At 36.8% G+C, this 15,891-nt stretch overlaps 1 protein-coding gene across 2 annotated transcripts in view; it reads right to left on the bottom strand.

The window, feature by feature from the left end:
* LOC103489597 (phosphatidylinositol 4-kinase alpha 1-like) overlaps positions 1–15,891 on the bottom strand; it is a 33,262-nt gene that overhangs the window by 10,339 nt on the left and 7,032 nt on the right. Inside the window, exons 9-20 of one of the 2 annotated variants that reach the window (XM_008448821.3) lie at positions 14,086–14,303; positions 13,195–13,353; positions 12,930–13,112; positions 11,603–12,139; positions 11,149–11,508; positions 9,008–9,222; positions 8,111–8,294; positions 7,799–7,932; positions 7,540–7,693; positions 6,138–6,404; positions 5,448–5,525; positions 5,223–5,270 (exon numbers count right to left, since the gene is read on the bottom strand). In XM_008448821.3, the coding sequence (XP_008447043.1) occupies positions 5,223–5,270; positions 5,448–5,525; positions 6,138–6,404; positions 7,540–7,693; positions 7,799–7,932; positions 8,111–8,294; positions 9,008–9,222; positions 11,149–11,508; positions 11,603–12,139; positions 12,930–13,112; positions 13,195–13,353; positions 14,086–14,303 (2,537 nt within the window). Of the gene's footprint in view, positions 1–5,222; positions 5,271–5,447; positions 5,526–5,891; positions 6,054–6,137; positions 6,405–7,539; positions 7,694–7,798; positions 7,933–8,110; positions 8,295–9,007; positions 9,223–11,148; positions 11,509–11,602; positions 12,140–12,929; positions 13,113–13,194; positions 13,354–14,085; positions 14,304–15,891 lie in introns of those variants that run through there. The other variant, XM_051083839.1, reaches the window with a different exon arrangement.

Raw genomic sequence — 15,891 nt, 5'->3', positions numbered from 1 at the left:
GAAACTAGAGATTTTACACCAGACAAATAAAAATAAAGAAGGAGACACAAGGAAAAAATCAAGCTGGAAAATGAAGGCGCTCAAATTTAAGTTAATCTCTTGAGTGTTGTAGGTCCTGAAGATCTTTGAGATCAAACTCCAGGAGGATGCATTTCTTTGAGCAACTTTGTGATCCTTCCAATCAATAAGATAGAAATAGAAAAAGTCTCCACAAAAGAAGATAGAAATAGAAGACAACAGGAAGAGAATAGAAAAAAAACACGCCAGTGGAAATGGAAGGTGGAGACCGAATGAAACACAAATTGGAGGCTATCGGTGTAAGAAGAGACGGAAAAGAAAAATGGTTGGGAGGCTAAGCAACACAGTTAGAGGTTTGCAGGCCACGATGAGAAATACAAAGGACAGAAAAGGAAGAAAAAGGAAACATCGGAGGGCTCCACAGTAGAGAAGAAAAAGAGAAAAAGAATGAGGACAAGAAGAGGGAGAAATCAGAGAAGAGAAACCTGTTCACTTGTGTCCATAGTTGACGGCGAAGGACGAGATGGTGAATGTTTAAGAGATGCATCCCCAGGGGCAGTAATCATCCAGGCCTTTGTTCATTGATGTTAACCTTAGTATTGTTCTTGTATGTTGGATATGACGAGGGTGTTGTGGGGTGTCAACCTAGTTGAGATGTCCGGGTGGACCTACTGATCATCTCCCTCTCTCTCTCTCTCCCATTTCTAGGCTTCTCCATTATTCTCAATGTATAACTCTCTTGTACTTTGAGTTTATTAATAATATAGAAGCTTGTCTCCTATTAAAAAAAAAATCTCCAAAAGGCTCAGATTTTAAAAGAGCAGTTCAAGCATCGTTGAAGGATGTATTTTTTTCCAATGAAATGCTTCAAGAAGAACTTTGGAGAGCAAGAACTTTTTTTTGCTTTTATAAACTAAGCTGGCGAGGAGGGAGAAAGACTTTCTTCTTTATTAACCAATTTATTTGGTAACACAATGATTGGGGAAGAAGCAGGGGAGTCAACTTTTGATGTTCCATGAGGAGAGAGACTGTTTTTTTTTTTTTAAATGGAGACAAGCTTATTTATTTATTATTAATAAATGAGACTTAAGCCTAAAGTACAAGAGTGTTATAATAAGAGCAAGAGAATAGAGAAGAATTCAGTCAATAACTACAACAAAAGCTAAACTTAGGCAACCAAAGGAGATGCCAAGCTAAAAGCCGAATTCCAACAGAAAATAATAAGCTAAACAGAACCACAACCGAAGATATCTGAATATAAAGCATAACAAAAAATCTCTCTCACAAGAAACCCATTTAGTATTGCTTGTTTAATAGGCTGCCACATTGTGGAATGTAATTTTTTTGAACAAGAAAAAACAGGTAAGCACTCTCTCTCCCTTCTCTCTCCTCTTTCCCTCTTTCCCTCTTCCCTCCCCTCCCTTTCGACACCCCCTCCTCCCAGCAACAACATGGAAGTGAAGAGCTGTAAAATTTCCTAGTCCTTCTACTGCATTTGGTTTGAAAAGGGGCATTTCAACATAGAAGACGTTGATTTTCGAAGAATTCTACAAGTTTCAAAGAATCAACTGAGATGGTTTATCGAGACTTTATCGGATTTAACTCAAGATGAGGAACATAGATTCTTCCTCAATGACGGCAAAGACACTGACAAGACTGACAAAGTTCAAAGCTCCTTCTTAATGGATAGTTAGATGTGTTGCTCGAAATTCCCTAGGGGATCAGTCCTTTGTGCATGTCCTTCCGAGACTGCAAAACAAGGATGGGTTTCTTTCTTACACATGCTCAAAAGTTTCTTAATGAATCATGACTATAGGTTGTGGCACTCATCTCTAATGAACTTAGACTTTCACTTTATCTGCATAGCTTAGGCCAGGGTGAGCAAAATACTTCACCTGGTTTCCACAACCCAACTCCAGCCATGCATTTCTCTGTTCCTCTTTTCAGAATTAAAGAGCTCACAATAACAATGGGTTCGAAAATGTGATAAGGTTATTAGAGAAGATCTTAATGATTGATGTATGTTTACCAGATTATTCATCTTTGATTATTGGAAGGATATTTCTATGTTTTTGGAAGATTTACTCCAAGCGAAACTTGTTATTAACCCTTTATTCGTGGATAAAGCTATTAAAACACCAATTCACCCACAAACTTAAGCTAGTGGTTGAAGGCAAATTTAATTATATATCATTAACACTCCACCTCACTTGTGGGCTTGAAATATCTGAAAGGAGTCAAGTGGAAGTCAATTTTAATTTGGGAGGAAACAACAATGCAGGGGCTTGAACATAGGACCTCCCTGAACCACCTGCTCTCATACTATATTAAAACATCAATTTATCTAAAAGCTTAATTATATATATCACTAACAAAAGAAATCATTAAAATTAATCAAGGCAAGGTAGAAGATCCGATTATGACCCTGGAGAAATGGTTTGATTATGAGAAGTACCATCTTCTATTTGAAAGGTGGGATGTGGATAAACACAGCAGGCCATCTCTCATCAAAGGCTTTGGAGGCCCCTAGATCTATGGAGAAGAGATATTTTTAGAAGTAATTGGTGCACATTCTGGAGGTTTGGAGAGTATTGCTCCGGATACTCTTTATATTACTAACTGTTCGGAAGCAAGAATTCAAGTCCGGAAAAATCTTTGTGGTTTCTTATCGGCTACAATTGAGTTGAAGAGTGAGAGCAGGGACAACTTCTTCCTTAATTTTGGCGACGTTGAATCAATTGATAATCTTGATATTACCAAAAAAGAACTCTTTTTTAGTAACTTTTCTGATCTTATCGATATTTATAGATTACTATCATTGGCTTTTGATGATGTTAAGATTAACATTCCTTCCTTGGATTCCTCATATTGAGATTTTATTAAGCAAAATAAGCCATCCATATTAAGAAATAGGTTGGCGGCAATCAAGAATCATGCACCAAAATCAGGATCTAGGCGGCCAGAAAAATCAAAATCCATCGGAGGTTCTCTAGAAAAGTGTAAGCAGTTAAAGAGTCGAAATGCTTCCCTTTTTATAGCTGGCTCTAATGCTCGTGAGAAAACCCAAGAGTTTTCTCTAGATGATCATTTGATGGGGAATTTGAAGAGAGAGAATATAGGGTTGGGTTGGGTTGAACCGAATTTTTCAACCCCCAACCCAACCCGAAAAAAACCAAATTTTTTAACTCAACCCAACCCACATTTTAAACTAACCCAACCCAACCATTATAGTATGGGTTGGATAGTCCGGGTTGTCGGGTTATTCGAGTTATTCGAGTTATTCTTACACCCCTAGTTGAGATGTCCCAGCGTGCCTATTAATCCTAAGATTGTTAGTTTTATCTACTCTTTGTATATCCCTCATGTATTTAGAGCTTTCTCTCTTTATTATTAGTATCTAATAAAGAGATGCTTTTTCTTTTCAAAAAAAAAAAAAAGGTAAAGGCTGTTTGTTCAACTTTACAATTTGATATGCAACTTGTTAACTGGGGCTACGTGCCCTGTGTGAAGAAAGAAGATTATGCAAGTTTATGGGGTAAGTTTATGGGGTCTTGGGTTGTTCATTGGGCTAAAGGCAAGTGAATTCACTATAGTCCAAGGGATTTTCAAGGCTAAATAGAAGACAATTTCTTCCAAGGAGGCTAGTAGAGAGTTCAAAGTTTACTGCTTAAAAAGAAAAAATGAGAAAAAACAAGCCCATCTTTTTTATTTTGTTTTGTAAGCACACCCAGAGGACAAGGTGTCTTCTAAGGACGGAGTAATTTTAAGGCCCCTAGTTAGGCCCCTAGTTAGGAAAATATTAGGAGTATTAGTAGAATATTAGTAGAGTTTTTAGAAGGGATATATAGTAATTAGTTAGTAAGTTTGTAAGATTTTTTTTGTTATAAATAGAAGGTGTGGGTTGAGAAAAGGGGCGTGGAGAATTTTGTGAGGAACTAATTGGGGAATTTATTCTCAGCCCACTTGAATGCACTGAGGTATGTTGTAGTTTCTTTTTGATATTGCAATATAAGTCTATCTTTTAGTGTTCCTTATGTGTTTTTTGTGTTTTGAGTATTTTCTTGTTAGGTTGGATCCAAACATGAACCTGCCTAATGTAGCCCAGGCAGCTTCAAGGAATAAACCTTCAAGAATCAATCATATGAATCTTTTATTAAAGTGATAAATTGTTTCATACAAGATGGGAAGACTTCTATTTATAGATTTATTACAAGTGTGGGTAAAAGAGGAACTAACCTAGAATCTTACCCAATTAACCCTTGTTCTTCTTACATCATTCTACCCTCCCCAAAAGAAAACTCGCCCTCGAGTTTTGAAAAGAGAAATGAAACAATCAAAGAATATGATAAGCCCATTCAACAGAGTATGGACAAACCAACCTCCTACAACTTGAACAAAAATATTCTGATTAAAGAACCCCTCAAGAAAATGTGTGGAAAAGAATTTCGGCCATGTGAAATTGTTAAGAAAGAAAGGTTTGGGATATATGGGTTGAGCAAAATAGGTTGAGACAAACATGGGATCGACTTAATGAGTATCACCTTCTTCATCTTCCTTCAGACTGGGTCACACAATCTCCAAGTCGGAAGTAATAAAATTTTATTCCCATACAGCTTCCACACAATCAACTGAAATTAGGGCTTTAGTGTTTTTTGAATCCGTTCAAGGATTGTGCTCTTGATGAAGGCAATTTCAAAGTTGTCCATGTCTCTAGAAGAATGATGATAACGGGATTTTGTTCAAGGACACTGCTCTTAATGAGGACAATTTCATCAAAAGAATGTTTGGTTTACTTTTTGACTGAGGGCAATTGGATCAGGTTGTGGATGGCTCAGAGCATCAGTTGAAACCAGTTTGTTGGAAGGAATGAAGGGTTAGACAAGACCACCTTTAAGAAAGAATGGGATTGGTGAAGGAAGAACTGTGTTTGACGAAGGGATGTTTATTGATGGGCTAGGAAAGTCGAAAGACATTGCACAAAAATCAATAGAAGGCAGACATTTGGGCCCATCAATTGGAGGACAAACGGTGCCAAGTTCAGAACAAAGAACAGCAGGTGAAGGACAGTGGGACTGGGGTTGTGTGTTAGCACTTCCTCTTATTCCTATTTTGAAGAAAGGAACGATATTTTGTTCAAGTTTCAAAGTGTACTTAAACAAGAAAACGCAAGATACTTGATTTCAGAAACACCAATAGGGACGTACCTTCCCCGAGTTAACATCTTTCCCAGAGTCTGGTGAAGAAGTCTCACCCTGCAAGTCATTAATTCAACTTATTATGTACAGCAAAACATATCATTGCAGTAATGCAGTCACACCCAATATATGTCAAGAAAATAAAAAATTAAAAGAAAACATAACTTTAAAACCATAGAATATATAAAGAGAATTCCAAAAAAATACATCAACCACATGTGAAATTTCACAAACCTGCAGGTGCCAGATCAGAATATGAGCAAATATATCACTTCTCTTTGCTGCTCTAAGTAAATATCCTTCAACCAACCTCTGAAAGCAAGTAATCAAATAACATGTAAAGAAAGCAAAGATATTTAGATAGCAAAAGAGCTAATAAGTTAATCAGCGTTGATAATGTAGTTCAAGTCAGCAAATTTTGAACCTTCCTTAAATTAAGTAAAAGTAAAATTTTGTGCTCGCTGTAACAGGTTAGTTGACTAACTTCAATTGATTTCTCAATAATTAAAAAGCGTCATCAAATGAGATATATTCTTGTGATGAAATAATTAATAGTACTAATAGTAATAGTAATAATATTTTCACATCAAGAAACAATGAGGCAAAAGTAAACCAAAATTCGAAGGATATATATTTAGTCGTATCAATTAGTGCAAACAAATCGAAAACTAACTTTATAGAAAAAGTTACACCTCAGTAAGGAGAAGTGCCAATAGCCTAGGCTAGGCATCAAGTATATCACCCAAGATTTAGTAATGATTAATCAGTTGATTTGTTGACGGAAAATGAAATCAACAAGATGAATGGGAAGAGAGCTTCATCCAAGTCCCAACAACTAAACTGAAAAAATCTAAAAAGGGTCTTAAAAAGCTAAAAAGAGTTTGAGAAAGAATATTGGCTAGAGAGTTTATTAGGAACACATACCCCTTCATCATATCGCAAAGCTTGAACCAGCTGTGGCATGAAAAATGTAACCTTTTCAGGAGGATAAGATTCCAATACCCTAAGAACATATGCCATAACACGTGGATGCCCCTTGTAAGCAGGAGTGAGGAACTCAAGAGCTTGTGTAATTGAACAAGCAGCCCAATGTGGCAACTGTCGCAGAAGTTCAGAATTTTCATCAACAGCTTTTGGTGTGACGAAATAAGGCAAAGCTTCAGGAATGGAGCGAATATCCAATATGTGCAACTGCAATAAGAAAACACATCAGGAAGATGAAAAAGCCAAGCATAGGCTTATTATGCAACAGTAGAAGATAAGACAAAAATTGCCCTAGTGTTGATAAAATTAAATTAACCATAACCCAACTTTTGGTCAATCGATGATTTATCATATCAAAGATTTGTTTTAAAAGAGAAGAAGGTTTTATTAATGAATGAAATTATTAAACTACCAATTCACCCAAAAGCTTAAGCTGGTGGTTGAAGGCAAATTTAATTATATATCACCAATCCTCCCCCTCACTTGTGGGCTTGAAATATTTGAAAGGTCCAACAAGTGGAAATCAAGTTTACCTCACTTGTGGGCTGAAATATTTTGAAAAGTCCAACAAGTAGAAATTAATTTTAATTGGGGAGGAAACGATAATGCAAGGGCTTGAGGTCCTCCTGGACCACCTACTCTGATACCATATTAAACTGTCAATTCATCCAAAAACTCAAGCTGGTGGTTGAAGACAAATTTAATTATATATCACCAACAGAAATAAATAGGGTGGGTTACATGAAAACTTAGGGTTTCAAAAGGTGAAAACTTTCCAATTTGAAATCAAATAAGAACCACAATTATAGAAATGTGTTCATAGCAATAAAAACATGAAAAAGAATCAAGTCCATAAACATATCAAGAGAAGTAAAGTAATCTCTTAAAACTCTTCTGTTCCTCTCCCCCAAAGAAACCAAAGGAAGACTATTGGGTGCAAGCCAAAACAATTCTCTTTCCAAGGAAAGGATTCACAGAGATTTTTGTCCATGTATCAACTTTAGAAAAAAATGAATTTCAAGTGAAAGTTGGTCATCGATTATGTCTGTTGTATCTAAAATCAATCCCAAATCAAACTGTCTGGATATAGTATTTAGACAATAATAATCAAATCCAAATTTCACAGTTTCTATACCCAATATCATTTCACCTCTTCCCAGATCAACTGTGTCGACAATTAAATTACAAGTACTAAAGTGTGCTGTACACTTCTTGTTCTCACCTTACATAGTTAACCATGAGGGCAAGAGCTTCATAATATTCAACCAAAACAATAGTGTCTAATGCACAAACTCAAGTTAATGAATTTTAGCCTAGAGAAAAAAAATTAGGAAACAAAAACCTGTACTAGTTGATTCATTTCAACTCTAAGGAATGCATTTGTTGGAAACCTTGAGACCATAGAAAAGGCAATTCGTGGATCCACAGAGAAGGCAGTCCGAGCATGTTCAATCCATTTTTCAGCAGTTAGCTTGGGTCGATAAGGTGTACTCTCCCTATGTACAAAAGAGGAGAAACATTTATATACACCGTGTAAGATTTTCAGTTTATGTAAATTCTGTATATAACAAGAATGAATATATTTAAAGCATGTATGTTACTTTATATTTGGCTGTGCCCAGACTTCAAGTCTATCAGCCTCATGTTGGCATAACATCAAAAGTAGTTGCCTCCTTTTTTCTCTTCCCACAGCATAATTTTCCAAATGGCCCCAGACGGGGTGATAATGATCATTCTGTTAAATTTCAATCACTCAATTAAGAAGTTGAAGAACTTACACAATGTTAGAAACTTAGGCAATATGTAAAAAGGAGCACGCAAGGCACTATTCTCTTCTGCAGAACATATCTTCTTAGAGCCTAGAGGCTCAATCATTAAGACATGATCAGTGGCTGAAGATACAATCATCTTACCGAGTCAATCAAAGAAATGCCATTTTCACGCCCACGTATTTTTGCATCAGACTGCAGACTATTTCCACGCTCACTTGAAAGGTAATGAAGAAATATGGATACAGACTGAGCCTCACTTTGGGCAAAGTTCACATGCTTTACGTCATACCACTCTGGCTCATGTGCAAACCATCCTAGGGATGCTCTGAAAGAAGTAGCAAACACATGTTTAACTTCAATAAAAATTGTGGTGGTTTTCACGAAACAACCACAAGTGGTGGGAAGAATAAATTTTAATGAAATAGGTGGCACAGTTATGAAGACAAAACAGAAAAACGAAATATTTCCAATAAACCTTATCAATATCATTATATCAACCTCTAACAACAAGAAATATTAAGTTCAGACATCATAAAGGATGTGAGTAAATATTCATTGCTATATCATTCTTCAGATACATTAGTAGACTAGGATAACAAAAACTAAAAAAACCACAGTTGAAGAATGAGGCAACCAAGAGAAATAACAGAGATGAAACGTGTTTGTGCAGTGATCTTCTGTAAATTACCAAGTAAAAGATACATAATTGATGAATTTGGTGATTTCTCTATATCCTAAAAGTGAAGACTAACATAATGGTTATAAATAATGTTACTTATGCAAAAACTCAGAGAAAATAGAAGGACGATAGTGCATAGCTAATCGATTACACATTGAATTCTTACTTCTTAAAGTGTGTGTGTATACATATTACAGAGCATCAGTAGTCCCAAAGAGATATCAAGGTCCAACTCTCGTATAAATCAAAAAAAGATCGTCGAATCAAAGTATCTTAGCATATTGGAATATACCATCACAAACACTAATGCAATACTTAAACTGGTCGTAACGAAATATGACGGATATAATAATGAGAACCTATATATTCGGTCCTCCAGCAGCTCCAATCCAGTTTTGAAATTCTGTAGGTTGCCCTGAGCTTGGCATGAACAAAACTTAAGCCCTAGAAGCATCAAAGTAAAAAAGGAACCAGTAGCTGCAGGATGACGTGAAAAATTCCATGGGGGCTTAGTGGACCCTTGTAGCAAACGACCAAAGAGCAAGAGCTGTTCAACACTGTTGTGTCGAACTACCTAGTGAACCAACAAAAAGTTGAATAGGCTAGTTATATATTAAAAACAAAATTAAGGATAAATTTACCAGACAAGCCAATAAGACAAAAGATTTTTAAATATATTTGTCTCAAATAGTGACATAATCTTACAATCTAGAGCTTAAAACAAAGTTTAAACCACTCATGTAAATCGAAGATGCTAAAGATGCTATATCATTTAGTGTTAACAACTTTTTCTTCAGGAAGTTGACTCAGTGAAAACGGCATACAGAAGTCAAACATTTCATTGCTGATTGGAAAGAATAAATTAACGAGATGAGAAAGTGAGCTCAAAAAGGAAGGATGCTAAATCCTGAAGAGTTTTACTTTCCCATAATCCATTGAGGAATCAAGGAGTGTAAGATGTCTTAAAAAGATAATAGGGTTTATGGATTATTATCATTTTCCTTTTTTTTTCTTTTGGTATTTTTCATTTATGTATATTCCCTTGATGATTTCTTTGAGGTCTATTTATTCTCATATGTAAAAGTTCATTATGTACTCTGATTTATTCAATAACATAGAAATTTCACATGATATCCGAGCTTTAGGTTTTGTCTCATTGAACTTTAGTTGTGGCCACTCCATCTGATCTCTGCCTCCGTCGATAGGTTGTCGACAGAGGCAGATCCACACATAGATTCGCTGCTTGTGGTCAGCAACTGCTAGGCGTCTATTTTTGTTCGTTTCAGAGTCTTTCGTGGGTGTTCATCGCCACTATTTGTGATTCTTTGTGTTTGTGGATTTATGTTTCTTTTTCAGATCCGTTGTTCGAAGGTTTCGTTTAAGATCTCTTAATGAGGATCTTTGTTTGTGCCCAAATGTTTTTATTTTGTTCTTTGTAGGTTTTGTTATAGATCTCTACACTAGAATCTATGTTTCTATCCTAGAAATTCTTAGTTTCGTTCTTTGTGGGTTTGTGTTTCTAGACTAGAAGTTTTTATTTTCGTTCTTAATGGGTTTTTGGTTCTAACCCAAATCTAATAATTTGATTCAAAAGTTTTCTTAGCAAACTCAAGTTGTTAGTGATTCTACCATCTTGAGTTTGAGGGAGGGTTTTAAAAGAAAATTAGAGTTTTGTTAGACCCCCAATCCTGCACACTTATAAAAGAAAGGGCAAAGGGGAAAGCACAGAATAGTGGAAATGGAGAGCTGATGGGAGAGGAGAAAAACACCTAAGGGTCCACTTTTGTCATGAATATAAATAGGGAATGTTTTGGGGATTGGAGAATTAGGTTTTGTTTCTTGTGAAAGCTGCTGTAGGTATTAGGAGAGATTTTCAGTCTTCTCGAAGCAGCTGGTTTATTATTCCTTGTTGCATTTACTTTAATTATTTTTCTGTTCTAGGTTGTTTGTTGAACATTTGGCTTCCTTATCAATATATTGGAACAGAGTATTGTCTCTGTTTTGGCCTTGTTGAGATTTTTCTGAGTTTCAGGTTTGGAATCTTAGCAGGTTTGCGGATTATTATTATTTTCTATTATTATTTTCCTGAACTTGAAAGGTGAGATACCCAAAATTATACCAACCAAAAGATAAAGGAAATGAGAACGAAAGACATTGTACCAACCAAAAGAAATAAAATACTAGTGACGCCAAAGAAACACTTGAAAAAGTCCTAGCGGTTGTCTCCCAAAGGAAACCATAGTAGCAGGTACGATAATGTTGATTTCTATCAAAACTTTCCTTCTAATTGTGTTTTGACTTTTGGTAACGGACAATATGTTAAAACTCTTGGGTAAACACTGACTTTCGATACCAGACAATAAACTAAAATTCATATGGGTAAACACTGAGACAGCATGTACCCTCAATTTATGTTCAACTTTTGCTCACACTCCACAGTATGTCATGCTATGATCAAAACAAAACTGCAAATATTTAGGATGCCTAAGAAAATTTTAACCTCAAAGCGGTCGATAAAGAATCCAAGCCATATTCTATGAGCAATTATTTGTTCAACGGGATCAATCTCAGGCTGCATTTCTGGCTCCCCCGGAGATAAGTGAGGCCTTAACATGGCAGCAGGTCCTGAATACTTGATGTCCGATGCAAAGAGACCTCGCTTGGTATCAATTGTCCATAACCATGCATCAACAAGCTCAGCAAGGACAAACGACCCAAGTTCAGGTGCTGCAGAAACCAACCAAGTCCAAATAAACACACCAGTTTCAATTGCATCAGGAGTGGAAATGTATGCTGGACACCAACAAAGAAGGCGAATAAGTTGTGCAAATCCCTCTATGTTTGTTTTTGATTCAGAATCCTGAAAAATGAGTAGGTATTATGAGAAGAAAAAAAATACACAAAGACAAAAGGATACTTCAACCATATCCACCCATGAAAAGCAAGAAGCATACCAAGTTTGATAGAAGCAAGGCAGTTGCCTGAGAACAAGTTTCGCGAAATTTCAACTTGTCAAGGCCACAGCCTTTTTCTGCTCCACTAACAAATTGTTGAAGTGACTGCACAAATTTCATAATCAAAATACCATTAAATGAATCATCCTCATTCTGCGGTTGTTGGGGAAGTGCTCCAGTGATCAGCCTCTGAAGGCCCTGACCAAAACCAAGGCCAGTTGAACCAGCAACGCCAGTCTGAAATCCACCAATGCTGTTATACAACCTTCTCATACCAGCAATTTCTCCAGCATGGTTGCATTTAACTGTTGCACTGACCATACCAGTACTGAGCACCTCCAAATTAAAGGCTTCTGTCAATTTTAAGTCAGCCCCTGAAGCTGCAGCTGCAGCAGTAATGACAGCAGGAATGTTTGCTGTTTGTGTGCCAGTCCAATGCTCATTTTTGCTAGTGCCAATCCGTATCTCAGATAGAAGAGAAATCACATCAGGTGTGTGCTGGGCTCTTTGCCATGTATTCGCTTTGCATAGTTTTTCCTGAAAAGTCCACATTAAAATTACTTTTTAAAGAAAACAATTATTAAAACTTGAAAGTGAATGCTCCAAAGAAGATGTGATGGAACTTTCTTAAGATTAAATAGTTGGTTATAGTTTCTCAAGAAGGTTGAAATTTCCCAAAATGAGAACATCTGATATATTCGCCACTATTCCTCTTTAACTTTTCTGATCTAGAAATCTCAACACGACAACCCATTTACCTTAGCCAAAAATCCCCCCTATTGAACATGATTTTAAGTACTGTAATAAGCTACATGAGGCTTCAATATGTTTCTACAGAACCAGGCATGCTAAACCGAAATATAACACTCGGTCAAAGTTTTTCTTAAAAGGAAAAAGGTTACAAGAGCACAAGCTCCATGAGGAAGCCATGAAAATTGACCTACCTGACTCCTGTAGCTTGTTGAGTTTGAATATGTGTCACATCTAAAGGTCTTTCCAATTATAATATGCGCCAGAAAAGGCAGCACAAAGCACTTTCTAAAAATTATTACTAGAAAAGTTCTGAACCCAAAAAAAAAAAAAAGATAACCCTACATTTTGTAGTTCACATGCCAAGCAAGTTGACATTAAAGAAATATTGAAATTTGCATAGTGAAGAAAATAGTGTTTAATTTAAAAAAAAAAAAAAAAAAAAAAAAAAAGGAATCCAAGCTTCCATAGAGATAAAAGAGCATATGGTTAATAAAATGATGTTAAATGACCAACTTAAATCAGACAAAACAGAGAAATAGACAAAATCAAAGATTATTCCCACTAACTAGTCAACCTGTAGGAGACCTTGGCAAGTGCAAGGAGCATATGACAGTGATTTGACGATCCACTCTCGAACTACCCTTTGGTACAAAGAACGAACTGTTACAACCCAAGCAGGATCACTAACAACAGTTGAAGGCGCATCATTATGCATGGAAAAGAGCAAGGAATCCAAACAAGACGAATTCCACATAACCTAAAAAAACACATATTTTTAGACTTTTAGGAAAATGAAAAGGCATTAGAAAAGAACTTTGAATCAAAGACAAGAAATTCACCTGGGGAAACTTTTCTCTGAGCTGTGTCAGCAAGTTAACAGCAATATCTCGAACATGTTCATCCCTTTGAGACATACTCTTTATAAGATAACAGGTATGAGCAAATAGAGTTGAATCTCTGGCCTCCGCTTCATTACCAGTGTCAGATATCCGATCTTCCTGATTACCACTCAAAAAGTAAAATCCTTAACAAATACACAGGTCGCATTATTCCGTTTCATCCTTTTTATCCTTTTGCTCATATTATTCCAAAAAAAACTGTAAGAAGAGATGTTAACGTTTAAATTTTATTAAGTCTTTTGGAATGTCATTATTATTATAATTATTATTATTATTATCAGGTATAAGAGACCAAGTTTTCGTAATGAAGAATAATGTACAAGGGCATACAAAAACTAAGCCCACAAAATGAGTTCCGACACTAGCAACAAGAACCAACCCCAATTCTTTTGTGACCAAGCTGGTAATTACAAATAGCTCAGATTAACAAATGCCCATAAAGAAGAATTAAACCTAGCCAATCCCTAAAGCTCCTCCCAAGATCTCTCGACCCCTCTAAAGATCCTATCGTTCCTCCCAGCCAACTTCTCCACAAGACAGCGGAAAAAACAAGTCAACCACAAAACTCCCCCTTTATCCTTAAAAAGGAGGGTTTATGAAGGTCAAGTAATTTGAAACCATTAGAAATCATATAAGTCCCTCAAAGTCGGAACTTGGGAAGTATGAACTGACTTGTTACTTAACATTAATACTTAAATATTCATTGGCTGGTGCATCAAGAGAAAAAATATGCATTAGCTGGTGTACTTATCAACGGGAGTAGAGTAAAAGAAAAGAGTCGGGATAAGAAGATACAAAACAAAGAAGTTGGGTAAAGAATAAAGAACATACCAGCCACGAAACTGCAGTTTCAAATGCCCTGTGTACTATGGCTGTTAAACATTGGGAGACAGCAGGCAAAAGATTTGGAGTTTTAAGATACTCAAAAACACAACAGAAGGCACTTCTAGAAGCATTTACATTTGAACCACCATTAAGTATCCCACCATTGCTACTGAAACGTATAATCTCTAGAAAAGATACCGCAAGGAGATATGTAGCCTTAACACCTACAAAATAAAACGAAGTAATATGAGATGGAAACAATGAAAATACCTCCTAAAGTACATTCAAACAAGAAACTGCTTAATTGGCAACTGATAGGCGTTAGAATTAGTGGGTTTGGCCCAAAGGAAGGATTTACCCTAATTTCCTTTTATTTTTATCATAAGCTTGTTTTGTATTTATTTTCCCCTTTGAATCTTTTGTTTATATGAGAAATTAATAAGAAAGTTTGGTCGTAGTTTTTCTCCTGGTACTCGGGTTTCCACATAACTCAATGTCTATTTTTTTACCGCTTTTAACATGGTATCAGAGCAAGACGAAACCCTAGACACGAATATAGATGAAACCAAAACAGAGATAGACGAGACAACCGCTGCCACCGTGGAAAAGCTGTCCACCAGCTTCAAAAGACATCAGCGATCACAATGGGCCCACCCTCGGAGTCAGTCGTGCTGCCTAGTGGAGGAAACCACCCGAACACGCCCAGCTGTCTGCCCATGTGTTGCAGCTGCCAAGGGCGTATCCCTACACGCAACTATCCAACTCCTCCACCATGCAATCAGCTTACTCCCACTTGTTTTCCCAAGTCCAGCCACAATACCCTTTTGGTCAGCCATACATCCATGCACCACCGTTGCCCTCGATTTACGGACTATCATCGTTTCACGCACCGCTGCCCTCTAATTCTTTAAAGCAGCCGCACATCCGTGGTATCGGGATCGATCAACTTCATAATAAATCAAGGTTTGAAGTGGTGAATTTTCGACACAATCCAAACCAACCGACTTGCCCATGTATTTCAAGAACCCGGTAACTTCGATCCCTACTTTGTCCTCAAATTATATAACTAGCTCTCTGGCACCATCTACATGTGTTTTTCCAAGGGAGAAGCTGAATGGCCAAAACTACTTTTCCTGGTCTCAATCGGAAAAAATGTTTCTTGAGAGATGTCACCAATTTGGTTTTCTCACAAAGGAGACTCTTCGGCCCCACCCAGCGATACCCAGGAACGTCTCTGGAGAGGGGAGGACTCTGTTATTCGGTCCATGTTGATTAATAGTATGGAACCACAAATTGGCAAGTCTCTGCTTTATGCAGAAACTGCAAAAGGATCTATGGGACACTACTAAGAAACTCTATTCGAAGCATCAGAACACCTCTCGTCTGTATACACTGAGGAAACAAGTCCATGATTGCAAGCAAGAAACTCTGGATGTAACCTCCTACTTCAATAAACTCTCTCTAACAAGAGATAGACCTGTGCAGAGAGACAATATGAGATGCTCCAAATGATGGCATATAGTATGCTAGACTTGAAGAAGCTAATTGGATTTATGACTTCCTTGCCGGTCTCAATCCCAAGTTTGAAATTGTTTGTGGTCGTATACTTGGCCAGAGACCCCTTCCCTCCTTAATGGAAGTATAATGAAGTCCGCCTTGAAGAAGACCGTACAAATGCTATGAGTGCTCTAACTACTCATGCTTTGACTTTGTTGCCTTCAGTGCTAGATCCTTGACCCATGATAGTGAGAAGAACAATGGGAAACTGATCCCTATCTGTGAGCATTGAAAGAAACAGCGGCACACTAAGGA

The sequence above is a fragment of the Cucumis melo genome, chromosome 1, assembly GCF_025177605.1.
Source record: "Cucumis melo cultivar AY chromosome 1, USDA_Cmelo_AY_1.0, whole genome shotgun sequence".
Classification (NCBI taxonomy): Eukaryota; Viridiplantae; Streptophyta; class Magnoliopsida; order Cucurbitales; family Cucurbitaceae; genus Cucumis; species Cucumis melo.
This window is presented reverse-complemented; position numbering and strand designations above follow the sequence as displayed.